The following is a 26,889-nucleotide window of genomic DNA, read 5'->3' on the forward strand; positions in this document are numbered from 1 at the left end:
TAAGCACGATTTCCTGCCACAATGCGCCTCTGAATTTCTCTGCTGGTGTCGTTGTCGGCGGTCACCAATGAGCCCAAGTCCACGAATTCTTCAACCGCCTCGATTTCATCACCGTCGATATAAATTCAGGGTGGTGGGCGCGGTGATTCCTCCCTGGAGCCCTTTGCCGTCATGTACTTTGTCTTCGACACATTAATGACTAATCCGATTCGCCTGACTTCACTCTTTAGTCCGATTTACGAGCAATAATATCAATCATCAGCGAAACCAAGCAGCTGAACGGACTTCGTGAAAATCGTCCCACTCGTGCTTATCCCCGCTCTCCTTATTACACCTTCCAATGCAATGTTGAACAGCAAGCACGAAAGACCATTATCTTGCCGTAAACCTCTGCGAGATTCAAAGGGACTCGAGAGTGTCCCTGATACTCGAACTACGCACATCACTCGATCCATCGTCGCCTTGATCAATCGTATCAGTTAATCCGGGAATCCGTATTCGTGCATAATCTGCCATAGCTGTTCTCAATCGATTGTATCATACGCCGATTTGAAATCGATGAACAATTGATATGTGGACACGTTGTATTCGCGGCATTTCTGCAACACTTGGCGGATGACGAACATCTGGTCCGTTGTAGCGCGTTTACCCATGAATCCAGCCTGATATTGCCCCACGAAATCTCTTGCAATCGGTGATAGACGACGGCATACAATTTGAGAGAGTATCTTGTAGGCCGCGCTCATTAGTGTGATCGCGCGGTAGTTTCCGCAATCCAACTTGTCGCCCTTTTTGTAGATGGGACACACAATACCTTCCATCCATTCCTCCGGTATACATCATCCTTCTCCCAAATCTTGGTAATGACCCAGTGTAGTGATTTCTCCGCCGTATTTTAGAAGCTCGCTTGGTAGTTGATCTGCTCCAACGGCTTTGTTGTTTTTCAACCGGCTAACCTTCTCCTCAATCTCTTGGAGGTCAGGGGCCGGAAGTCTTTCGTCTTGTGCACATACTCCTAGATCTGTTACCACGCCACCTTCGGTACTTCCAACGTCGCCATTGAGGTGGTCATCGTAATGCTGCCGCCACCTCACGCTCGCTCGTGAGAATATTCCCGTGATTATTTCGGCACATGTCGGCTTGTGGCACGAAGCCTCTGCACAGCTCTGCACGAGCGGTTCAGTTTCTCGTAGAACTTTCGTGTGTCCTTAGCGCGGTACAGCTCTTCCATCGCTTCGCGATCTCGTTCTTCCTGCTGGCGCTTCTTCATCCGGAAGACTGAGTTCTGCCTGTTCCGTGCCTGTCTGTAACGTGCCTCATTCGCTCTCGTACGGTGTTGCAGCATTCTCGCCCATGCTGCATTCTTCTCGTTCGCCGTCGTACAAGTCGTTTCTGTGATTCGGAGTCGCGAAGCCTAGTGCTGTAGCCGAGGTACTACCTATGGCGGATCGGATGTCCCTCCAGCCATCTTCAAGTGTAGCTGCGCCAAGCTGCTCTTCCGTTGGTAGGGCCACTGCTTACTGTTGCGCGTAGTCTTGAGCCACTTCTACGTTACGCAGCTGCTCGATGTTGAGCCGCGGCTTTCGACTTCTACGCGTGGTGATAACTGTCGAAAGTTTTGAGCGCATGCATAAAGCAACTAAATAGTGATCCAAATCTATGTTCGCACTGCGGTATGTGCGGACATTGGTTATACCTATCCGAGAAGAATTTATCGACGATTTGGTTTTCTGCTTGATGGTCGGGTGATCTCCAGGTGGCTTTGTAGATATCTTTGCGGGGGAAGAAGGTGCTTCGGACTACCATACCACGGGAGGCTGCAAAGTTTACGCATCGCTGGCCGTTATCATTCGATACTGCGTGCAGGTAGGCTGACCATCCGTCCCGTATTTAACGGGACAACAAAATTTTCAAATATTCGTCACTGGAGCATAGTTAACGTTTTTGACTCAATTATTTGTTCTTTCTAGCTAAAATAGCATTATTAACAACATGCAGGTCTTTTTTTGGACATTGATTTGCTTTTTGTTGAGTTTCCGAAATGTGTCCCGTATTTAAACGGGACAAATCTGGTCAGCCTACGTGCAGGCTGCTTCGCCTGATTACCGGTCTGTACATTTCCTCTATTCCTACCTGCGCGTTCATGTCGCTGACAACAATTTTCACGTCACGCGGCGAGCAACCATCGTACGTTTGCTCTAACTGCGCGTAGAACGCTTCTTTCTCGTCATCAGGTGTCCCTTCGTGTTAGCAGTGGACGTTGATGATGCTGTAGTTGAAGAAACGGCCCTGGTGCACATCCTTGCGTTGATCGGCTGCCTGCTTTAGTAGAAGGTAGCCGCTCGATGCCTGCACACTTTCTGTTCAGTTCAACAAAGTTCCTACAACGCCACGATGTCGAAGTTGCGGGGATGTAGTTCGTCGTAGATTATCCTGTCACATCTTGCGAAACCAAGTGACTTGCAATTCCATGTACCAAGTTTCCAATCGTAGTCCTTATTTCGTCGCGTGGGTCTTTGCCGATTGTATCGAGTCGTATTTTTTCCTATGATATTCGCAATGGGGATTTTTACGGGTGGCTTATTGGGCCTACGCCAACACTGCTGTCTCGCCGGAGGGCCATCGTACCAGTTCTGTTTAACGTCCCAACAAACACTGGGACGACCAGGCTGATGGGGCTACCACCTTGGATCTAGCTGGGTGTGGTGCAGCGTTTCTTACTCAGCCGCTGGATGCCAGAACAGACGCTGTTTGAGCCGCACCTTCTTGGTGAACAGACGCTCGGGTCGTACCTCCTCAATCTAGCTGAAGTCAGAAGGACAACAGTGTCCAGGCTGCACTACTAGCTAAGCACACAACTCTTAGCTGGCGGTTTTTGTCATCGCTTGACCCGTGGAAGCGTGAGGTAGAAACTTGTGAGGACCAGAGCTATGTTGGACGCTCTCCTTATCGACTCACCGTTTTGCAGCCCAAGTTTGATCTTAAGCTGTTCGAGAAATCATAAAATTGAGTAATGATTTTTCAGTATTTACATAAATTATCCCGGCTAGGCGACATGTTTTTTCTGATAAAACTCTGTGTTCCTGATGATTTCTCCAATAGGGCTAACCCTTATGAGGTGGTCATAACTGCGAGTTCATGATAGAACTAACGGTTTTATCACAGCATTTCTTGGCCTATGATACGGCCACGAAATCTTTTGTTGGTTTTAAGCATTGCCTCACAGTTTTGTATATTTGTTTACAAAAAAATCTCTCTGACAACAATAACAAATGCAAGTTTTATCGAAATGGCATATAATAAGTGATAAAACCAAATCATGACCACTTGCAAGTCTTTAACTGACGATGTTTATAGCAGAAGTTATATGATAGTTTTATGGAATGCCAAAGGTGCAAAGTAAAAAAAACACATAAAACTAATATAGAACAACTGGCTTTTTCACATGCTCGTATAAAACCAGGATAAAACATGAATAAACCTTCAAGGCATGCTGATTCACAATAACAATAAGGATGATTTATTTGACTAAACAAAAAAATGTTTTATGGTCAGTTCAAACATGCTGCGGGGCAAGACGAGCACCCCAAAATGGCCCGAAAAGCAATGAACGATTATTAAGTGGCTTATTTTTAGAAATTGACGCAACCAAATAGTTGCAGAGAATACGGAAACCTATGTTTGGCACTATTGAGTGAATTACAATAATTTCAAAATATTTTCTATATTCCCATCAAGGGTGCTCATCTTGCCCCACTATAGGGAAATAACTAAAATTGAATAAATTTTAACGTTTGTTTTAAGAAAATATTTCCTAATGCAAGTAATAATGCTCTGCAGTAAGCTAGTAATATTCACTGATAATCAAAATTATGGTAAAAATTTGATTCTAACATAAAAACCACAGAGAAACAGACGTAATACTTAGAACAAATTTCATTAAAAAACATCGTCCTGAAAACGTAATCGCCCAATGCTAAATGTACTGTGTTAGGCCGGGCCGCCACTAGATGGCGGTAGTGCGCAAACGTCAAACAGGAGCAAAAACGATACCAGCACCGCGAGTGCACCTACTACTGAATATTTGAATTACCCGTTAAAGTTGAAGGATTCGTCATTGACATAATCGTCATCATTGAAAATTCAAAAGCAGTTTTCTCGCTCAAAACATGAATGTTTAGATTGAAAATGTATTCACTGTACTCCATTCGGTATCCGCAATACAGTGAATACATTTTCACTGCGGAATTTTCAGTTTTGAACGAGAAAACTGCTTTCCAATTTTCAATGATGACGATTAGGGGTAGTAGGGGCAATGTGACCATACGGGGCAATATGAGCCACCCTGAATTTGGTTTTATTATCAAGTTTTGTTCTGTTCAAAGCCTTAGGATCTTTTATAGAATGCTTCAATCATGTTTCACTGTAAAAACCGTAGCAAAATTCGATTCTGAAATGCAAATATTAATAAAAATTTATTTTTTTGCTACGAACGCAGAAATGTTATAAGATTTAAAACTCCAAAATAAGCTTTTAACAGACACGCAGAAAAATATATATTAAATTCTAAAATAAACGACTTTGAAACAAAAATAAAATACCATTGATCCACGGCCTAAGTGCGATTTTTATTGAATCAACAACAGCAAGTATTTGCTTCAAAGCATTTATTTTGTTGTTTTTAAGTCTAGCTGCCATAAGCCTGAATGTAATTCAAAGTGAAAAATATTTGATTCTAATATTCAATTTCATTGAAACAAATATATTTCTACTTTATTTCAAAAATATTTATTTTTGATTCAAAAAAGACATATTTTTGAATCAAATACATATTTTTTTCGTTTTAAAAATAATATTATTTGATACTAATATATTTCAAAAAGACCATTAAAATATATTCGTAATGGATTATCTGCTTTGATTGATTGCGATCTAATAAATACTGAGAGCATGTGATCAAAATGCTCCCATTAATTATAAGATCGTATTCAATCAAAGTAGATAATCCAATAAAGATGGATAAGACTTTTGGGGAATCATATTTACTAGATTGAGCTAAATATATAATCTTAACAATAGTTTTCAGAATTTTGCAGTTTTATACTTTTCGAACATCGACATGTCTTTTGCTGTTCGTAGCAAGTAAGTTGTTGTGCAGTTGTCCCTTGTTGCATCAGCAACAGCCGGTGGAGGTGGAGGCAGCGTAGTTGCAGACGCAGATTCGACGGAAGGTTCGGTGGAATAGCGGAGGAAGAATCTGTCAATCAGAAAAAGTTTCCTTAGTAAACATAATTTTATGAACAGTAGATGCTTACCAGGTCTTTTCTCCATTACGGCAACATGCACTTTCTTTGTATCCGCTAGAATCAGCTACAGATTGAGTTCCTCGAGATCCTTGCGCTCGATTATGCTGAACAGGTTAGCTGTGTAGCCGATATTTAGAAGGAGAAATGAATTTTAGAAATAAACAATAAGTTTCACTTCATTGTACTTACCAAAGAAGGCAGTCACTGTGTCATACGACAAACCAAACGGTTAAAATAAATTGAATGTTTTTAGTGTTCTTACTACGACCTCTATTTTAACAATTTCGTCCGGCGAGTCTTTTATCGTTTTAACAAAAACAAAATGTCGGCGGATATACTTGTGCAAAATGCTATATTTTTTTCAAAGTAGTAACTTTTTTAAATAAAAAACACAACGACTTTGTTTCTAATACATTTATTTTAGAATCAAAGTCGCTTGGTATTAGAATTAAATATTAATTTGCTTTGATTTAAAAGCAGTAATGAATTTGAATCAAAGTGGTTATGCATTTGTTTCAAATATGCGACATTTTTCTGCGTGGATAACTCCCTACTGCCCAGGTAAAAATTCCATTACAGTTGATACTGCTACTATTACTGAGCAGTTTGTAGACAAGTCTGCATTTTTTCGAAACTGAAATTACAACAAAACAAGAATTTTTCGAAACTAGTCTCTACGGGGCAATATGGTCAAACCTGCTCGGACCAACATGATCGGTTTTATTTTGTAACCTAATCTCAAAATTTTGCTGTCAAAACATTAATATTATCTGCAAAAACATGGTTCATTACTGGTGTGAGGTTACAAGCGGCGATCGGAACGAAAAAATTGATCACATAGCAGCCTGAACACCGCCAAGACACAGGCGCCACTACAGATTACATCCCAATCTGAAAAGTTCAATGAAAGCGGATATTTGCGGTCTTCGCTTGGAACGATATCCTCTTTGGCAACGGCCAAGGAAGGTTGTTTTAGGAATCGTTCATAAATGACGTAGCATTGGAGGGGAAGGAGGAAGTTCTTGATATTACTACGAGCCATGTTTTAGGTATGGGAAAAAAAAATTACGAGTGGGGAGGGAGCAAGGGAGGGAGTATAGAAAATTGGCCAAAAATGCTACGTAATTTGTAAGTGCTCCCTTACTGTGTCTCCCCTCGCCCGTTCATCCTCAGAGTGTGAGAGATGGAACCAATGCCATCGTTGCCATTCTTGGATTCATGGCTGTGATGGAAACAGGTGCCTATGTTGAATGAAACATTGCATTTAATAGTAAAATGTGATGAAATGTGCCTATGGTTTTGTAGTGAAACGAAAACAATCGAATTTGTATAAAATACATTGAATTGTTGTTAAATAATCATATTTTTCTATTTCTCACTCCTTACGAAACATTGTCCAAAAAAAACGAACAAGTTTTAAATGGTGGCTCATATTGCCCCGCCTGATGGCTCATATTGCCCCGTATAGCTGGGAAACACATGAAAATCAATGGTTTTCAAAAGTATTTCCCAACAATTAACAAAAAGTTGTTTTCATAACTTATCGACGCAATATGAAGGGAAACACCCCTAAGCATGGTTCAATTATATTAAAATAGTTATTTATTGAGTTTTTCTGTGCATTTCAGAACGATTTCCTTAGGTGGCCCATATTGCCCCGATCACCCCTATGTCAATGACGAATCCTTCAACCTTAAATAGGTGATCGATGGGAAGCGATGAGAGTGTGACGTCTGTTTCTCTGTGATAAAAACCTTATATTATTTTGATGATTTCTTATAAGGAAATGCTAAACATACATGCTATTGACTAATTTGAGGATATTCTTCAATTCGTTCGTTATGAGGCACCTTTTATCAGGTCTACAAACAGGATGAACTTTATTCTAACGGATTATGAAGTTGTTTGGACAAAATTCATCATAAAAGTAGTAAAACAGAGGGGTGCTCATCTTGCCCCGTCCTACCCTACTTCGTATTGATCGAGTTTATCGTCAAGATTATCTTTGCTGTTTCTTCAGAGGAATATACGCACATCCACGGAACGCAACGCGAGAACGGACACAACCCCTATTCTTCTTCTTAGCGTAACGTCGCAACTAGGACAAAACCTATTTCTCAGCTAGTGTTCTGTTTCTGTGAGCACTTCCACATTTATTAACTGAAAAATTCCTCTACCAACGACTATTTTGCATGTAAGGCAAAGAGATACTCTATGCCCAAGGTAGTCAAGGTAAATCTCGAAAAGCTTCTGGACCGTCCAGGAATCGAACCCATCACCCTCATCATGGTCACCAACGCCTTTACAGCTGTAGCGTAGGGCTCCCTATAATTCTTTTGTACGATTTAAAGGGTTTTAAATATACCTTTTTCGCCGACCGGTTTAGGGCTTGATGTCCCGTCCTGTCATCTCCTATGACTAGGGATGGGAACACTCACTTGCAAAGAATTACACTCACTTGCTATTTACTCAGCTCAGAAGCGCGCAATCAAGAAACGATGTATGGACGACTTTTGCCTTGTGATTTTGTCTCAAACTTTATCGAATAGAGTAGGTGTCGTTCACGAATCTCAAAGTCGTGAAAGAGCTGTGAAAGCGACTCTCCACGAGGTGAGTGTAATTTACATTCACCTCGTGGAGAGTTGCCTTCTCAGCTCTGTCACGAATTTAGTATGCATGTGCGACCCCTACTCTATTCGGTAAACTATTATACAAAATCACAAGACAAAAGTCGTCCATACATCGTTTTTTGATTGCACGCTTCTGAGCTGAGAAAACTGCAAGTGAGTGTAACTCTTTCCAAGTGAGTGTTCCCATCCTTGCCTATGACTTTCTTGTTTAAGGTGTATATAGGGTGGGGCGGGGCAAGACGGGTCAGTGCCATTTTCGGGCGCATTACTCATGTTTTGATTATGTTAATAATTTTGTTAGATGACCAGCATGAATATACAAAAGTTTGGGGCATTGATTGAAAAATTATTCACTTTCATTGGAAATAAAAAATAAAAAGGTTTTTAGCCATTTTTCTTATGCGATACATTCCATATAATCTCCATATAAACAGCCGCGGGGCAAGATGGGTCACCTTCAATTTTGAACGTATTTTTGGAGCATTCAAAGGTTATTTATTTTTTATTACAAGACTATCTCATCAATGACTTCAATCAAGAGGAATGGACGCTCAAAATCATAACATAAAATTATGATAATTTTTTAGTGAAAACAGCGGTTTTCAAGCCGCCTTAGGACCACTCAAATCGTAAAGTTGTTTATATTCCAAATAAATTTATAAAATGTTTACTAGTAGCTCTTGTTTACTCAGTATGGATATGGAGCATATATGAATGCGGAACAAATCTTATATTTTGACGTTTTTCGTTGAGAAAATGTGAATTACTTAAAAGGTGACCCATCTTTTTTCACGGCGCAAACTCGATCACTTTTCAAAACTGCTTGTTTAACATCATATTTTGTATTTAATGAACTTTTTATCGAATTTAGCATAGCATACTAGTGTATTAAATAGTAGCGGACAAATTCAAACCAATACAATTTGTATTTACAAAGTTATGGTGATCCATCCTTAGGTGACCCATCTTGCCCCGCCCCACCCTATGTCTATAGACGGCTTTGTCAAAGCTCTCATAGAACTCATCCTTCAAGTCAAGTCAAGGTTTATTGTATGTTATCGCCGCCGCTATAATAGATGTGAAGTTGCACTTGAATGGAGTGTTGGCGATGGAATCCACCGCTTTGAACTCGCGTTCTACTTTGCATCCATTTCCTTGTGTAAAATACGTATGCTCATGGGTTTCGGATTAAATAAAAGGCTATCAATTCGAATTGATTCATTTTTATTAAGTATTGTGTTACTATTTGTATTCATCAGTAATGCTCACACCATGTTTTATAAACAATAAAGATAAATCATAATGATAATAATTATGTGGGCTCCACCTTCTAACAATAATTAGGCCATTGCCGACACCAAACGCAGTTCCGGTCGTTCCGGTTGCTCGGGCGCTTTGACCACATCAAAGCCGGCAATACGTTCGATTATCTCATAGTCAAACTTGAAATCGTTCAAACCGCCACCGGTCATCGACTGTGGAGAGCCCGGTGGCGAACCAACGAACACGGAACTACGTCTTGACGGTTGCTTGTTGTACCTGGAACCCAGGGCAACGATTGCATCCTCCAGACCCAAATCGGCGGCCGCCGTAAAGCACTTTTTCGCCATGGAGCGACTGCGACGCAGTCCACCGAGACCACGAGCATAGTAAACGCCCAGGTTGTACATGGCTTGAGCATGACCCAAGGTTGACGCCAAATGGTAGCATTCCATCGCCTACGGGATAAACCGAAGTTAGTGGGACTGTGTCACACGGGTTTTAGTGAAAGCTAAAGGATCTTACCACACGAGCATTTTTCTTGACTCCGAACCCTTGCTCATAGCAGATTCCCAGATTGAAGGCAGCACCGGCATGCTGGTGGGATGTGCCCAGCTTCCAATGGGAAACCGCGGTCCTGTAGTCCCCGAGCTCCTGATTCTGAACTCCCAGTTGGTACTCGATTTCGCCGATTATGGACACCAGATTTTCCATAGCCGTTTCGATTGTGGGAGCTTTCGGCTCCGGACGAAGTTGATGTACCGTAACGTGCTCATCCAATTGCTGTTTGGACTGTGCTTGGCCATCGTTGTTGATTTCAAAAATTCGGCAATATTCGTCAAAGTCATACTCCGACAGCCGGCTGGGTTTGGCCGTGGGTATGGGCAACCCTAGGAAACTGGGGACGGTGGATTGCTGCTGGGCCTCAGGGACTGATTCGAGTGATGGGGACGGTGGGGTAGAAAAAGGGAAGCAATTCGAAAAGCGACCGTTTTGCAAATCGCGGGGAAGTTTGTGGGCGGACGAAATCAGATACGGAAGGCATTTGGGCCCTTCCCAGGGGTGGGTACGACGATTCAGACAAATCAGCTGGCTTGTGTACCAACCGCAAATAATGGCACCAGTCTGTGGATGGAACAGTTAGTGAGTACTTAAATGTAATAATGTTTGCGCATTCTACACCTTGCTGGAATATAGTGATGTAAAGGTGCAAAATTCGCAGTGTTATCCAATTCAAATATTGATAGGAGAAAATGTGACCAACTTACGATTTATTTCGTTATCATAAAATGTCCATTGAATGTTGACTTTTTTACATCGTTTTGATAAAACTGCCTCGGTTTATAATTCGATGAAAACTTTCGTTCCTTATGGTTCATTTGTGTCAAGTACATAAATAACACCTAAATATTTAAAAATTAATTGAAGTACAATTTTTGAAAACATTTGAACATGTAAGCAGTGGCGTAGCTAGAAGCAGATTTGTGTAATCCATAAAAATAACAGCCGCACCTACATAATTGACGATGACTTTCTATTCAATTTAAGTATATCTAATTCCGTTTTGTTACTTGGAGACGAACCAGCCTTGGGCTGAAAGTCTCGATAATAAAGACATAAAAAAATCCGTTTTGTTTTGGAATTCTTCTTTAATTTTGAGCAAACAAATTCCAAATCATTGAGAATTTCAAAAGCATGATCCGACCATTCGAAGAGTGATTGAAGAAAACTCAATAGAAGAAAACTCTCTGTCGCAGAAATAGTTTTCTTGAAAAAAAATATATATATATAACGCAGGAGTGTTGAAGTGCTTTAAAATGAGTTGTGGTTATTTTTATATTTTTAGATTTGTAATGCTCTCATTAATAAAACTCAACTTATTCTGAAACATCGCAAGAATAAAATCATTCCACCGAAAATTTTCAATGATGTAAAAAGAAGGGTTCATATATTTCCTCGAAAAAAAAAAAAACTTGGGAAATTGTTTCGGTGGAACAGTTATACATCTGCTCAACTTTAATCGAGGGCCTGCGGACCATCAACCATCAGAAGAATGATCTTTGAACGATATGAAAATTAATATCTCACGAAACTTCGAACACCGTCGTTGAGCGTGATATTCTTCCATTCAGAGCCAGCTCTTCCGGTGCAATCCAGATGTATTTTTGTTTTGCGTTGTAGCGAAGCATCTTTGTGACGCATGTATCGGCTTCTCACATGCTTTAAGAAAATAAACACCACGACAGGCGATAAACGTTATCAGCACTCGCTAAATTTGTGTCTCCTGCTTGTTGTGAGTCACTCGATTATTCATGTTGACCGGATTTGTTCTATATAAGCGATTTGCTGGAGGCCAATCTGTTCTTGCTGTCTTCGAGTGATGGGATCGATGATTGGTTATCAAGCATCAAGCATCAACATATGATGAAAGTTAAATAGCATTACGTTCAAGCCACAAACTATTAGGGCGATTCGAAAGACAGTGCTATTTTTTCCCGAATGCCGTTTGCTCGAATGGCCTATTTCGCCGAATCACACCCTTCTTTATTTTTTGGAAATTCTTTTAAGCTGTATTTTTTCTCCTCAGACCTTCAAGAAAAACTGCTTAATGAAGAACGGTAATATGACTCCTTCGCATTGCTGCTCGTTTTTTAAGAACAGAGTTGACACTAACGATTGTGATAAGTGGTCATTTCGAACAATAATGTAATGTATAGTCTTTTCGGGGAAACGACATTCGGGGAAAAGTAGCACAAGCCTTCAAATTCTTCTTCTTCTTTATTGCTCTACGTCCCCACTGGGACTTGGCCTGCCCCATTTCAACTTAGTGTTCTTTTTGAGCACTTCCTCAGTTATTAATTGAAGGGCTTTCTTTGCCTGACATTGCATGAATTTGTATATTGTGAGGCAAGTACAATGATACACTATTCCCAGGGAGTCGAGAAAATTTTCACGACCGGAACGGGAATCGAACCCGCCGTCCCCGATTGGCGATCCGTAACCTTAACCACTAGGCTAACTGGAGACCCCTTCAAATATTCTTCCTAAATAAAGAATATCATTAATTTAAATATTTCTTCTAAAGGTGCATTTCCCAAGGATCAGACAAGACCGTAAAGTTACGGGAATTGAGGTACAATTTGTATTAGACGAATTAGGATAAAGAAGCATTTAATTATCTGTTGACCGAGGCTTTGAAATCTATAACGAAGCTCGATCATTTCAACTATAACAATGACATAGAATTGTACGTTGATGCTTTTCCTACTGGTTTTGGGAGCAGTACTTGTTCAAAGTGATCTAAAGAAACGCCGAGACTGATCACATGCGCATAGAAGGCATTGACGGAAGCAGATACGAAATGCTAACAAGACCAAACGTGGTCTTGGCGATTGTGTGGAGTGTGGAACGCTGTGCATATTATTTAACAAACAATTCATTGATAGTACAAAAAGATTCAGAAACGAATTCATAATACTTCCCTTTGGACATAGCGTGTACACGGAGAAAAAAAAATACCCAAAAAATAAGTATAAAAAACTCAAAATTAAGTATATTGATTATAGTGCCATTTTGGGTAAAAATAAAAATGTCAATTATGTCAATTTTACTTAATTTTTGAGTATATCGACCTTTACCCAAAATTAGGTTAAAATGGACTTTGGTCATATTGAACATGTTTGTAAGACATAATATATCTAAAAAGAAAAGTCAAATAAACATTTATGCATACATAATAGGAAGAACGATTTATTGTTAAAGCATATAAACAGCTCGTAATTTTTCGATTTATTTTTGTTTAGTTGCATTATAAAAGGTTAGAAGTTCAAAACTACCCAAATTGAACTATATCGATTATTCTTCAAATTAGGTGAAAAATACTTAATTTTGGTTGAAAATTCTCTCAGTGTTTTCAGCTTGGTCACGACGCTGCCATTGTAGTTTTTGTTTTCAAACCAAGTGGATCGCGAGTGTTTGCCGCGGCGTTTTTCGGCAATAAAAATAAAAAAACAACTTGGGAACCGGTTCGTATTTGATCGGTCCGGCGTTTCGGTTATAATTCTTCGGGAGTCGATTCCGATCTGGGACTAGCTAGGAGAACAGGACAGGAATCGCCAAGTCGCCGGTGTTTTCGGAGCTTCCATGAGCTGCCGACGAGCAACCTCAGCCTGTCTCCGCTGAATTCGATTCTCCGTCAGCAACAACAATCCGCTGAAGTATCGGATCCTTCGTCACCGTCACCGCCACGAAGTAAACAGGCCCAGCTTTGTTGTCTCCGATGTTATCGGGGTGTATGTAACCTTGACAAAACCCAATATCATCACGTCCAATAGCGCTGGTCATTCAGATCCGTCACGGCTTCCATCTACACCAAGCAACCCCAGGCTGGTTTCGGCGTGACTCATCAAACATATCTTATTTAGCAGGTAAGTCAAATCCCTCTAAGGCTAATTCAAGTCACAACTGATTTTTTATCCGTTAATCTGCCAGCAGCAACAACCAACGGCCAAATCTGCCTCGGCTCCTCCGTCCTCGTCACTAGGCTCCTCCGTCCTCGTCACTACTGATTGAGCAGACGAAACATTGTACTCTCCGGCGTGTCCTTGGCATCCATCTGCTGTTGTTTCCGAATAAAAAGTCGTCCGCTCAGCCCTTTCCGGCATTGAGGGCCTCCATCAGCTGTCGGCGAGTAGCCTCATCCTGTATCCGTCGAATTATACGAACCTCCATCAGGACCCATCACCGCTGATCAAGCAAAGCGAGCAGGTCCGGCTTTGAGGGCCCGGTACCATCGGGGTCAGCCACTGCAGACAACCTCAACAGTAGTCAATATCAGCCGGCAAAAGAATCATCTCCACCATCGTGCTTCCGGAAAAAAAGTCATCCGCTCAGCCCGGTTATTATCGGTCACTACAAGCAGCCGTAGAGTGGTACCAGCCTGACTCTGCAGGGTCTTCCCCTGTTCTACATTACCAGGTTAGTCATGTCATCATTGTGTCAATGCCATTTCAATGATCATATACTGTTTTTTGTTTTCTTTTTTAGCTTCAGCTACTGCGTGTCGATATTTGCGACCGGTGCACATCTGCTAGTGATTTTACAATACCGGACTGAAAGTATCACCATACAAAATGGATCGACTTAAAAAAAAAATTGGATGGTGGAACCTACGCAAAACTCACAGGTAACTGTTATTAATTACCATATAATTTCTACTGTTACATGTGCCAGAAACCATTACTTTCTGTTATTCTATTTGTTGGGGTATTTTTCAAGATTATTCTATTTTTATTTTTTTACCTATTTAAAACTTTTGAAAATTTTTCGCACGATTTACATGTACACGTACGGTATCTAGTTAGTGTACAAAAATTCATGTTAAACGGATATGGGAAGTTCTCAAAATAGGCCCCTCTGCCCACGTGGTCCCAAACTCTGTTTTATGTTCCATAGAATCATATACATATAGGGGTTAAGTTTTCCAATGTTTTTTTAGTTAAAATACGAAAGAAACTACTACTTCTAGCTACCGAAACAAGAAGAATAATGATTTAGCTTTAGACCAAGTTATTAGTGAAAGAGATTATCGATGAAACGAAATCGATTCAGTTTGGCCCAATGAAAAATCATTGCGAAGTTTATTATTTTACTTCGGCAATTCTTGTGAGGATTCCTTGTGTTGAGAAATGCCATTGCCAGTTTCTGGGAGAATTTGTATTGCATTGTAAATTTCATTTTGAATTTATTCATGTGCACTAGCGTGCGCAGGGTTCTTGCTTAGAGGGGGGCACTACAATTATGGTGCAATAGGGTGCAATATATAGTTATGGTGCAAAATAGAATCATAGTGTTACATGCAATATGAATTGGCTTCTTTAATTGAAGCCTGGGAACCTATTTAAAACCCATTTTGAAGTTTGTATGGGAACGATTTGATGAATCACCCCTTGACGGATTTTGTACTGGGAGGTGCTGTCAAACATTTGCCCGTCTGTCAAATGTTTGACAGCAAAATTTCTTCAAAATTGATTTTAGGTATCAAAATGAAGTTCTAAAAATCTGAAAAAAATCACACTGGCTCGGAAAACGGTGCTCTTTCGTATAAAATTATAAAATCAATAAGTTTTTCAAAATTTAAAAACTCAATTCACAAGAACAAGGTTTCAACATGCTATGGTGCTAACACCGCCTAGTACTTCATATTGGGATTCTGGAGAAGGCTTCGGATGGTGACATTTCAAGGCAATGCGAAACTTTAATATCATTATCTCGACAGAGATTCCTTCAAGGATTTGTGCATGAATTCCTCCAAGACGCCAAAAATTCTTCGAAGAATTCCTCCAGAAATTTCTCCAAGATGCCTCCAGGGATTTCCAAAAACTCCTCTACATATTTCTCCAGAAAATCCTAAAGAAATTTCTCCCGGAACCCTTCCTAGAATTCGTCGAAGAATTCCGCGAGCAATTCCTCTAGGGAATCCTCCAGGAATTTCTCCAGGATTTTTTACAGGAATTTCTTCAGGAATTCCTCCAGGTATTCATTAATGAATTTCTTCTGGAATTCCTCAAAATAAATCTCCAGAAATTCCTCGAGAAGTTCCCTCAGAAATTCCTCCAGTAATTTCTCTGGGAAGCCTCATATATTTCTCCAGAAATGCCTCAAATAATTCCTCCAGTGAATACTCCAGAAATTCCTCATGAAATTTCTTCTAGGAAAAATCCTCTAGGAATGTCTGCCAGATTTCCTCCAATATTTTCTCCAGGGATTCCTCCAGCAATTGTTCCACGGATTCCTCCAAAAATCCTAAAGGAATTACGGATGTCTTCCAGAAATTCCTCCTGGAATTCCTCGAGAAATTCCTTCTGGAATTGCTCGGGAAATTCCTGCAGGGGTTCCTCCATGGATTTTTCCAGAAAATTATCCAGGAAACTCTCAAGGAATTTCTTCAGGAATTCCTCCGAGGATTCATCCATGAATTTCTTCAGATAATCCTTGTAAAATTCCTTCAGAAATTCCTCCAGAAATTGTTTCAGTAATTTCTCGAGGAAGAACTACAGGAATTCCTTCTGAAATTCTTACAGGAATTCCTCCAAGGATGCCTTCAGAAAATCCGCTAGGAATTTCTGCTAGAACTGCTCTAGAGAATCCTAAAGGAATGTCTCCCGGAACTTTTCCAAGAATTTCTGGGATTCATTAAAAAATTTCTTCAGAAATTCATCAAAAAAAATCTCCAAAAATTCCTCCAGAAGTTGCTTTAGACATTCCTCCAGAAATTTCTCCAGGAAGACTAATATATATTTTTCCAGAAATTCTTCAAATAATTCCTCCAGGAATTCCTCTAGTAAATACTCTAAGAATTCCTCCTGAAAATTCTTCTAGGAAAAATGTTTTAGAAATGTCTGCCAGAATTTCTGCAGTATTTCCTCCAGGGATTCCTCTAGGAATAGCTCCACAGATTCCTCCAAAAAATCCTAAAGAAATTTCTCACGGAACTCTTCCAGGAATTCCTCGAGAAATTCCTCCAGGAAGTTCTCAAGAATTTCTCTAAGGATTTCTTAAGGAATTCTTCAAGTATTCCTCCAGAAAATCCTCCGCGGATTTCACCAGGAATTCCTTCTGGTAGCCTAAAATATTTCTCCAAAAATACTTCAAAGAATTCCTTCGGGAATACATCCAGGAATTCCTCCAAAAAATCCTTCAGAATTTCTTTTTGAAATACCTTCTGGAATTTCTACAGGGATTCCTAAAGGAATTCCAAAGAAATTTCTAGGAATTCTAAAGAAATTTCTAGCGGCACTCTTCCAGGAATTACTCCAGGAATTCATCGAGAAATTCCTCCAGGAATTCCTCCATGGAGTTCCACAGGTATTTGTTCAGGATGTTTTTTTTAAATTTCACCAGCAATTTCTCCTGGGATAACTCCAGGAATTTCTTTAGGTATTCCTCCAGAAAATCTTACCATAATAATTTTTCTGAGCACTTTTTCCATTACAGTCAACTTTCGTTCGTTGCACTAAACTCGTAGCCCAGTTAGTGAAAGACTTTCACTAGGTGGGCTGAGTTTTGAGCTGCCAAATAATCTCTAACGATAGAGATTCAGGGCTACCAACCTTGACAAATCATGCTTCTCGTCAAAAAGTGATGTTTAACTTCGTTTTAACTGGGCTATCCTAACGGGCGCCCAGTTAAAACGTAGCCCACCTAAACGTAGCCCAACGACCGAAAGTTGACTGTACTTAACAAAATATACGAACTTGTGTTTTGTTTCAATTTTATATCTTTTTAGGCAACCTCGTCAATGATATCTCGTTGTGGGATTTAAGCGCAGAAGACCTCACGATGATGGATATAACAGAAGTTGGCCCACGCCGGATCATCCTTAATTTTATTGATCGTAACCGTGAGTTTGCTGAAAGCCAGGACGAGAATGTTGCGAATAACGATCAAAACGAATCTCTGCACGAGTTAAGAGCGGAATCAGTTCGATCTGTTCTTGAAAAAAATGGAAAATTCCTGAAGACTCTGACGAAAGAGCTGGACTGTGGATCGGTTCCTAACTCTAAGAAGCTGCTTCAGATGAACCGCATACTAACCGATCATTTCTTTGGTGATATGATATTTCACGGAAAGAGGTAGGTTTGTGATAAAAAATTAGAATTAACAAAGCACGGCACTTCAATGGTCATATGATTGCAAATTTGTGTCGAAATCTTTGAAAAACTAAGTAAAATCATGCGGAAACAGTTGTATTGTTTTCTAAGAATTAACCAAATGAATTTAGGCTGGGGGTCGTTCGCCCTCTTTCCAACCTGAAATATCCCATAGCTATTGTGGGTTTTATCGTGTTTTTTAGTCTTTTTGCGTTTTTTTTTTTGATATTTATTTTGGCTTGGTAAAACTAGTATCGCCACTCCTGAATTCAGTTTTTTTTTTAATTTCATGTGGCCAAATTTTGAGATAAAAGTTGCCATTAAGCTTCAATAGCATTGTTTCGTAAACAAATAAATGGTTTGATTTAAGGTATCCCTCGCGCCATGAAAAGCAGCAGCTGGCTGTACGAATCCTGGAAGAATTTCCCCATTTGAAAAACACTCGTGTTTCGGAAAATGCACCGGCTGAGGTATTTTTTTTTTTTTGTTTGTATATAATAATATAATGAGCATAAATAAATATATTATTATTTCAGTCATACTTCTTTTGGATTCACGGCGGATTGGTCACCGGCTGTCACACAGGACTGATCGAAACAAGGGTAGCAAATATGCGTAAAGACGTACCACCCGAGGACCGCAAGTTTCGACGCGGGAAGAAAAAGCACATAGTCGTTACTGATGACCACATCAATATTGCCGCCCATATTTCTGCTCTGAGTCCAACTCCTACAAATGCTAAGGCAATCGCTGATGGCATGGCTCAAGTCCACGATTTGCATGAGTCAATGTTGCAAAAAAAGGCTGAAAGCAAATTCCATAACATCATCAAGACGTTGCCACACTTTCTCTCTTATGAGGGTGAAATGGTAAGTATAATTCTCGCATATTATAGGCATCCCAATTAAATAATTCGTTTCTATAGATCCTTCAGGCATACAATCGGCTCAACGAGGAACCAGCGGATGGACCTTCTTTAAACACGGTGCTCCGCATGGGGTTATTGTGCGACAAGACTAGCTGTTCCGAGGTCGAAGATGGTAAGCAATGTAAAAGCAATGAAGTATGTAGTATTATTGTTTACTTTTAATATTTCTCCTATGTAGATGTTATCAGAGGAGCATTGAGGCTTCTGAAGGTGTTGTCGAACAAGGGCGTGAAACGATCTTCGTCTTTACAAAATGCTACCCTCGGAGAACTGGCTGCAGAACCCCTAATTAGGTGGATCACCTTCACTGAGACGCAACCAGGATTCGACGAGCTGCTGGCGGTTAAGCAGTCGCAAACAGTATCTGGAGAACCGCATATGATCTGCGTTGCCGAACGCTTCAAGAAGGGAAATTATTATTTCGTTATTGATAGAACTGTTGTGCCCTGCGGAAACTCGTCCGTTAGAGCAGTTGAAATCTTTTTCAAATCATTTCGTGTCTTCGGAGTGAAAGTACCAGTTTTGTTGCGAAAACTTGATTCAATCATCGCAACAAATGTATGGCGAACCGCAAACAGCAGCAAATACAAAGCTGTTACAGATTTGACCCAGCGGTTTGAGGAATTTCTCAATAATCCCGAAACTTGAATTGAAACATGAGGGACATTTTCATTGTTATAATGAATTTCTTGTTTTGTTACAATTTTCAACTGACTCATCAAAACTTATGTTGTTAATGCATTTGTACTCAATGGTATTGAAACTGTAAAATAAACATAAAAACAAAAACATTAATCCGTCTACCTAGTATGTAAGATATTTCAAATTATGTCTTTTATTTTCAATAAGGAAACCTGTATGAAACTGTGATGGCTATAGTTAATGATGCTGTTGATTGATTTACGAAGTCGTTTGCCTTAGAAATGGATGTACACAAAATTAGGTCAATTTGTAGAAAATTATATGAGTTATAGTGAAAAAGTGCCACCAAAAAATAAATGATGCCCAACTGGTCGTATACCAGTTGGGCCATTTTTTTCATTAAAAATTCAATGCCAACTCAAAATTCCCGAGAAGAGGGGCTACAAAACTTTCTAATCTACAATAAACACCGTATCCCACTTCCAAAACCTGCTCGAGTTTTATAAAGCGCTTCCGAATTCACTCTTAGTGAAGCTTGTTTAACTACACGCAACACTTTACTAAACGATAAATCATTTATTTCATTAGATTTTGACAAAAATGATGAAAAAATGCATTTTTCTTGGTGGATAAATTTTACCCAAAGGTAGGTATATTTTACTATCTTTAAACTTTTTTTCGAGCGATCAAATTTACCCATCGGAGACTATCGGCAGTTTACTCAAAATTAGGTAAATCCACTTATACCCAAAATTGGCTTATTGGGCCGTAGTGCGGTGTTGAGTCAAAACAACCCAAAATTGAGTAAAATCGGTTTTCCGTGTACTACTCTTTTTACTAAATGCACATTGTACATATGCCATCAGATTTTCAATATGAAAAACAAATAATCTATATATATAAAAATGAGTTTGAAGTTCCTTTGAGGCAACAAAACTCAAGAACGGATAAACCGATCAGCATGACTCTTGCATGGTTTGATTCGTATTCATGGTGGCTGTAAAAAAAGTTACGAAAAATAACTGAAAAAGTAAGAAAATTGATAAAGTACTGCTTTTTATGACCGGGGAAGAAAACCGACACGATCGAAATGAAACCAATCTAGAGTGCCATGCTGCAATGACCTTGACAATTGTCAAACCACCACAACTTGGCAAGACAAAGTTTGCCGGGACAGCTAGTTGGGTATAATTTATTTAAGTCTGACCGGTCAACCAGGGAGAGATTTTCGATATTTATCGATATCGATTTGTTTTGAATCGATGGTGAAGTCAAAAACAACTAAATGTGAAAAAAGGATCGAAGTAGTCTGTGCGCGTGTGTTGACGTGTCGAAAATTTCGGCAGCCAGTTTTTTCGCGTCCGTCATTTTCTACTCAACTTGAAGATATTAGATTTGGCTGAATTAAAATTTTAATGCTGCTGCGGATCGGCGTCAACGGCAAACTGCAAGGTTCCCGACCAATTGGAAAGCTTAACTCTGAAGTTCAACAATCTCTATTCCTGGGAGGAAATTTTCCAGTTGAGACCGGTAATACCCCCTGCTGAGACGACATGGCCTGTTGAGGAAGAAGGAAGAAGGTCTCATCATAAGAAAATGGAATTTTTGGAAGCAATCAGCAGAAAAATGATCCAGTTTGGTGAGATCTAGCCATTTTATTAGTATAACTAATTATTACTTTCAGATCTATTCAGGTAAATGAAAATTTCAATAACCTACTATATTCGTAAATATGCCAAAAGTTTGCTTTCTCGCCAAGGAAAGCGTCCCATAAATTCCTATCCAAAATCCAACTCCAGATATCTATGAAGTGGGCCAAGTTCTTGGACATATTCTGAGTAGATATCTAATCAACATTTCCTCCCCATCCCCGCTGATCGTAAGGACCTGGCCAGGTGTCGAGGTCGTTCAATGAAAGGTTTGTCAAGTCCCAGGCATCTTTTCTGGCGCATTGAACGTCTCTATCGACAGCCACCCCAGGATGTGTACGGTCGGCTATGCTATGCTATGCTATGCTATATCGATTTGTTTTGAATCGATGGTGATCGCTATCGTCAGATAAAGCACTATAAAGCAAATCCCAAGGGAAATCCGAATCTAGTTGATAGGGAGATGTCGAACAAAGAGTTCGTCAAATGAAAGATTTGTCAAGTCCCAAGCAATTTACTCATCGGATTTGTTAAGAAATTTTGGCCAAAATTAGTCGAAAATCAGGACATGTCCTGCTAAATCAGGACGGATGGTAACCCTAATTCCTCCAGGGATTTCTTCGGCAAATTGTCCAGAAGCTCCTCCTGGAGCCCCCTGGTGTTCTCTATAGAAATCTTCCGGGAGTTATTTCTGGGATCCTGCAGAAGTTCCTTCAAAAATCATCAAGAATTTCTTTGTCTGAATCATTCATAAATTCCGTGTGTGAATTCTTCACAATTTCCTTCTAGGAGTCCTCGTGCACGTAACTACAGCGGTTTGCTCCCTCCAATACCAATACCGTGCACGCAGGCTAGAGTACATAACGAGCATGCACGACATTGAAGCTTAGGGGACAAATGCGCAGTAGTTACGCACATAGAAATCCTGCAGAAACTCTTTCAAGAGCTCTTTGTGGCAGAGATGTCCATATCCTCAGTGTGGGAAAGAGAAATAGAAAATACACCACTCACGCTGTGCATCTGAACAGGAGCCCTTCTCTTATATGTGGATCCACCACTGCGATTCGGATGCACGCAAGCTTGGTGGGTAGAAATAAATCTCCCTGAGCACTAGGCCACACAACAGTGCGGCGAGAGCGATTTCAGATTCTCTTCGGTGAAAGTGTAAAAAATCACCCGGGTGCGCGCTCCAGTGAGGTTTTTGCGCCAGAGTGCGCGCTGCGGTGAAACGCCGGAGAGTTCTCGCCCCGGCGACACCATGGTGATAATTCGGTGACTGCTGGGTGAAAACACGGGAGAGCGCCGGAGAGCGATGCGCGCGAAAGAGTGAGCCACACTCGATCCAAGGCGGACGAGCAAGAGCACGCACTAGCGCTTGGTCTACCTACCACCCAAAACAAGAGAAACTGGCTTCTTGGTGTGGTGAAAAATGTTCCTATCCCCAGTGTGGTCGATAAACTGACGCCGCAGTGAATCGCTACGGTGAAATGCCATCTCTGCTTTGTGGAAGCCTTCAGAATGGATGGGATTCCTTGGAGTCTCTTTTACGGGAATCGTTAGTTTTTTTTTTCAGGATTCTAGACTAAAGTCCTGTTCCTCACAGATTTAACTCCAATTAGCCTAGTGGTTAGGGCTATGAATCGCCAATCCGGAGATGGCGGGTTCGATTCCCGTTCCGGTCGAGAAAATTTTCTCGACTCCCTGAAAATAGTGTATCACAGACAAACAGACGATAACACTCTGATGATTCCCATCGGACACTGATTTAACGGCATATTTAAAAAAATGAAAGTTGGTCAACTACCCACCATTACGTTTCATAGAGAGATCAAAGGGTGTCCTTCTTACCCCGGTGTCATTTTTGCTGCGGGGTCTCCTAGTTACAAAAACGGATAATGACATAAACGGAACATACAGGGGATGGCCAAAATGTTTGTGATAGGCAACTTTTTTTCTCCCACAAAATAATTCAACATGCAGCAACTTTTCATAGAGTGCATCAAAAAATCTCAAATTTTGACTGTTTGTCAACCTATTATATTAGTGTGGGTCATCCGAAGCGTTTTCTCAGATCAAAGCTTTTTTGGTTCCGTTTCGGGTCCTGAGTATCTGTGCAAAATTTGAGCACGATCGGCTGCGTCTACACTTTGCGCATTGCAACTGAAATTTGTATGGGATTTTGTATGGGAAAACATACTTTTTTGCATTTTAGCCATATGTTGAAAAAGTTTGTCTGAAATTTTTTAACCGATAGTGTAAATTGAAAGCCTAGGATGTTCTGAAGAACTTTGTTGAAGACCGCAAAGCGATCCGATGCTTGTGAAAATAGTTATAACCAACGAACCGCATGCATGTGTTTATGTTTTAACATGTAAAGGAATAACAATAGCAACAAAATCATGATGTTTCACCAAGCAATGCCAACGCTATAATTTTTTTTATAAGCATCAGATCACTTTGCAGTCTTCGACAAAGTTTTTCAGGACACCCTAGGCTATGTTTTCACTTTAACGGTTACACGGTTTTAGAAAAATTCGGGCTTGTTATGAGAGAAATGCAAAAAAGTGTGTTTTCTCATGTAAAACCCCATACAAACTTCAATCGCGATGCGCAAAACGTAGACATAACCGATCGTGCCCAAATTTTGCACACTTATTTGAGTCCTGAAATGGTATCAAAAAAGCTTTGATCTGATGGGATACCATTGAATTTTTCACTTTTCCATATAAACGATGACCCACTCTACTATTATATGTGCATCATTGGTACAAATTTGGGCACGATTGATTAATGTATCGCAAAGTTAGAACCGTTCAGGTAAAACACCATTTTTTAGACAACTTATTTTTGAACTGTCATATCTCGGAAACCAGTGAACCGAATTGAACGAAATTTTTAACGTTTATCAACAATATATTGATACTTAATACGACGCTATAAAATGTTATATTTTCTCACGGCGAATTATGTTATACCGGATTGAAATTGTTACCCATATAGAGGAAAATAAGTCAAATTTACAATACCACACAAAAATTACTAAATGTGTTCTTTCTTCAATCTAAATAGGCTCTAATATATCTGATTAGAGATAACTTGAGAACAGAAGTGGAAAATCTTTGGATATCAACACTAAAATTTATTGACATTGATGTAAAAAAATTATATTTTTTCGAGAAAAATCCAAAAAGTGTCAATCCATGATAACTTTTTTCAAAGTTTAAAAAGTACCGATGTTTTAATCGTTTGTGAAGCATATACATATTATTCGTTTACGTTCAAAATTTCATTCAATTCGGTTTACTGGCTTCCGAAATATGACAGCTCAAAAATGAGTTGTCTAAAAAATAGTGTTTTACCCGAACGGTTCTAATTTTGCGAAAGGTGACCCAACCGAGCCCAAATTTGTACCAATGATGCACATATAATAGGTTGACAAACAGTCAAAATTTGAGATTTTTTGATGCATTCTATGAAAAGTTGCAGCATGTTGAATTTTTTTTGTGGGAGAAAAAAAATTGCCAGCCGAATATTCGGTACATCACTAAATATTACATTACAAGGCTGTGGAAAAGGTTCAGCAGTAATCAATTATGCCTATATCATTACGGTTCATAGAGAGATCAAAGGGTTTCCTTTTTACCCCGGTGTCATTTTTGCTCCGGGGTCCCCTAGTGACAAAAACGGAACATACTTGTATTTGTACAAAGCTATGCCATATCACGGTAAACTGATAAACAAGACAATAAAAATAATGTTTATCAAATTTTAGTAATATGTAAACACATTCACAAAATGATTTTGTCCATCTTTGAAACTCTACTCCGTAAAATGTAACAATTATTTTTGCTAATTTACAAATGTTAATTATCAAACGATTAGCACCAAAGTGCAAATTCACTCTTCGATCCTTAAGTCGTCACATTTTCTCCTCATCTCAATATCGAGGTCAGCAACAATAAATCTCCGCTCTTTGTTGCTTTTACCTCGAAAGATCGCTTGACCTTTAAACTTACCCAAGTAATCGCCCCGAGCCAGCTGGGCTGAAACGGACAGAATTCCTTCCGACGGAATCCCTCCTTCCGGGATCCGCCAGCTCCATAGTGTTTCTGCTTCTCACGATTCAACTCCAACTGATTGCGGACCACATTCAGCAAACAGTAGGACCCATTACGGGTACCACCAACAGTGGCACGTCCCAGCTGCTGCTGGGGAACCTTGTCATCCTGCTGGGGTTGTTGTTGTTGCTGCTGCTGCTGCTGTTGTCCATCTCCTCCTCCCGAATGGTTTCCTTCGTTGCACAAACGTTCTCCGCCGCACTGCCACGGCCGGCGAACGTCTAGTACGGTGTTGTAGGTTCGATCGCACACATCACGGATACGACGCGAGACATACTTCCACATCTATTCCCGGGGTCTGGCGGACACTTTGCAAGGGTAATTTTTCAAAAATTTGAAGCGCGGAGCAAAATAGTGGCGAACTTGCGTTGCGACCATTTGCATTTTTGTTTTGGTTTGACTCCTGGCGTTTGACAGCCAGCCAAAGGATCACGCTAAACATCCGTCATACAAAAAGTTGCACATGAAGTTTTTCGTAATAAGGCATTTTATGAGACGTTTCAAATCAGCTGTTTTTTGAATGTTTACCAGCTTTGAAGTCCAACCGGTGGGCCCATTTATTTACATTTTCGTTAGCATAACATGTGATACGGGCCCATCCAATAAACGGGGTTCATTTATCTGCAAAAATGCGTCAATCGGCCCACTATAATTAATATCCGTAGACCGTGGGGATGTTTTTTCATCTACTAGTGACATCATACAGCTCGGGGGATTCATACATGCCGCATTAGAAACCGAAACATCTCTGCCAGCAAAAATCTGATTAGCGCTCACCACATGTTATGCTATTGTGCGTTTAGCACTAAATTGATTTCCGAAAAAACTTCATCGACTTCCGCTGCCTTTCCTATGCGTTAAACCGCAGACGGCTAATAACAAGACAGCCAGCTCCCACTCTGTCGCAGGCGACATGGTTGGAACGCCCTCAACGATTCACAGGAACATTAAAACATGATTGTGTGCGTGTAGGGTGGGGCGGGGCAAGATGGGTCACGGGGCAAGATGGGTCAGTGCCATTTTTGGGCGCATTGCTCATGTTTTGTTTAGATTAATAATTTTGTTAGATGACCAGCATGAATATACAAAAGTTTGGGGCATTGATTGAAAAATTATTCACTCTCATTGGAAATAAAAAATAAAATGGTTTTTAGCCATTTTTCTTATGCGATACATTCCATATAATCTCCATATAAACGGCCGCGGGGCAAGATGAGTCACCTTCAATTTTGAACGTATTTTTGGAGCATTCAAAAGTTATTTATTTTTTATTACAAGACTATCTCATAAATGACTTCAATCAAGCGGAATGAACACTCAAAATTATAACATAAAATTATGATAATTTTTTAGTGAAAACATCGATTTTCAAGACGCCTTAGGACCACTCAAATCGTAAAGTTTTTTAAATTCCAAATAAATCTATAAAATGTTTACTAGTAGCTCTTGTTTATTCAGTATGGATATGGAGCATATATGAATGCGGAACAAATCTTATATTTTGACGTTTTTCGTTGAGAAAATGTGAATTACTTAAAAGGTGACCCATCTTGCCCCGCACTTTTTTCACGGTGCAAAATCGATCACTTTTTAAAATTGCTCGTTTAACATCATATTTTGTATTTAATAAACTTTTTATCGACTTTTAGCATAGCTAACTAGTGTATTAAAGAGTAGCGGATGAATACAAACCAATACGATTTGT

At 39.9% G+C, this 26,889-nt stretch overlaps 2 protein-coding genes across 3 annotated transcripts; one reads left to right on the top strand and one right to left on the bottom strand.

The window, feature by feature from the left end:
• Window positions 1–9,143: 9,143 nt before the first annotated feature.
• On the bottom strand, window positions 9,144–25,590 carry LOC109424051 (uncharacterized). Its single transcript, XM_019699118.3, has 3 exons — window positions 25,083–25,590; window positions 9,722–10,321; window positions 9,144–9,654 (listed from the first exon to the last, which is right to left on the bottom strand). Exons 1-3 carry the CDS (start codon window positions 25,467–25,469, stop codon window positions 9,277–9,279), a joined length of 1,365 nt encoding a protein of 454 aa, XP_019554663.3. The 5' UTR covers window positions 25,470–25,590; the 3' UTR covers window positions 9,144–9,276.
• Window positions 13,742–22,482, top strand: LOC115261199 (uncharacterized). 2 transcript variants are annotated; one of them, XM_062857043.1, is made up of 7 exons: window positions 13,742–14,173; window positions 14,243–14,381; window positions 17,484–17,829; window positions 18,218–18,317; window positions 18,384–18,716; window positions 18,773–18,887; window positions 18,954–22,482. In XM_062857043.1, exons 3-7 carry the CDS (start codon window positions 17,537–17,539, stop codon window positions 19,421–19,423), a joined length of 1,311 nt encoding a protein of 436 aa, XP_062713027.1. In that variant the 5' UTR covers window positions 13,742–14,173; window positions 14,243–14,381; window positions 17,484–17,536; the 3' UTR covers window positions 19,424–22,482. The 2 variants fall into 2 exon arrangements, with proteins under 2 accessions (XP_062713027.1, XP_062713026.1); XM_062857042.1 differs by having other exon boundaries at window positions 14,243–17,829.
• Window positions 25,591–26,889: the final 1,299 nt, after the last annotated feature.

The sequence above is a fragment of the Aedes albopictus genome, chromosome 3, assembly GCF_035046485.1.
Source record: "Aedes albopictus strain Foshan chromosome 3, AalbF5, whole genome shotgun sequence".
NCBI classification, from domain to species: Eukaryota; Metazoa; Arthropoda; class Insecta; order Diptera; family Culicidae; genus Aedes; species Aedes albopictus.

Bases quoted from the DNA above. Each gene is read 5' to 3' on its own strand.
- LOC115261199 (XM_062857042.1), top strand. From the start codon at position 17,537: ATGATGGATATAACAGAAGTTGGCCCACGCCGGATCATCCTTAATTTT. The intron at 17,830-18,217 runs GTAGGTTTGTGA...GTTTGATTTAAG, and splicing joins ATGATATTTCACGGAAAGAG to GTATCCCTCGCGCCATGAAA. The intron at 18,888-18,953 runs GTAAGCAATGTA...TCTCCTATGTAG, and splicing joins CTGTTCCGAGGTCGAAGATG to ATGTTATCAGAGGAGCATTG.
- LOC109424051 (XM_019699118.3), bottom strand. From the start codon at position 25,469: ATGTGGAAGTATGTCTCGCGTCGTATCCGTGATGTGTGCGATCGAACC. The intron at 10,322-25,082 runs GTAAGTTTAAAG...TTCCATCCACAG, and splicing joins GGCTCGGGGCGATTACTTGG to ACTGGTGCCATTATTTGCGG. The intron at 9,655-9,721 runs GTAAGATCCTTT...TTTATCCCGTAG, and splicing joins TCAAGAAAAATGCTCGTGTG to GCGATGGAATGCTACCATTT.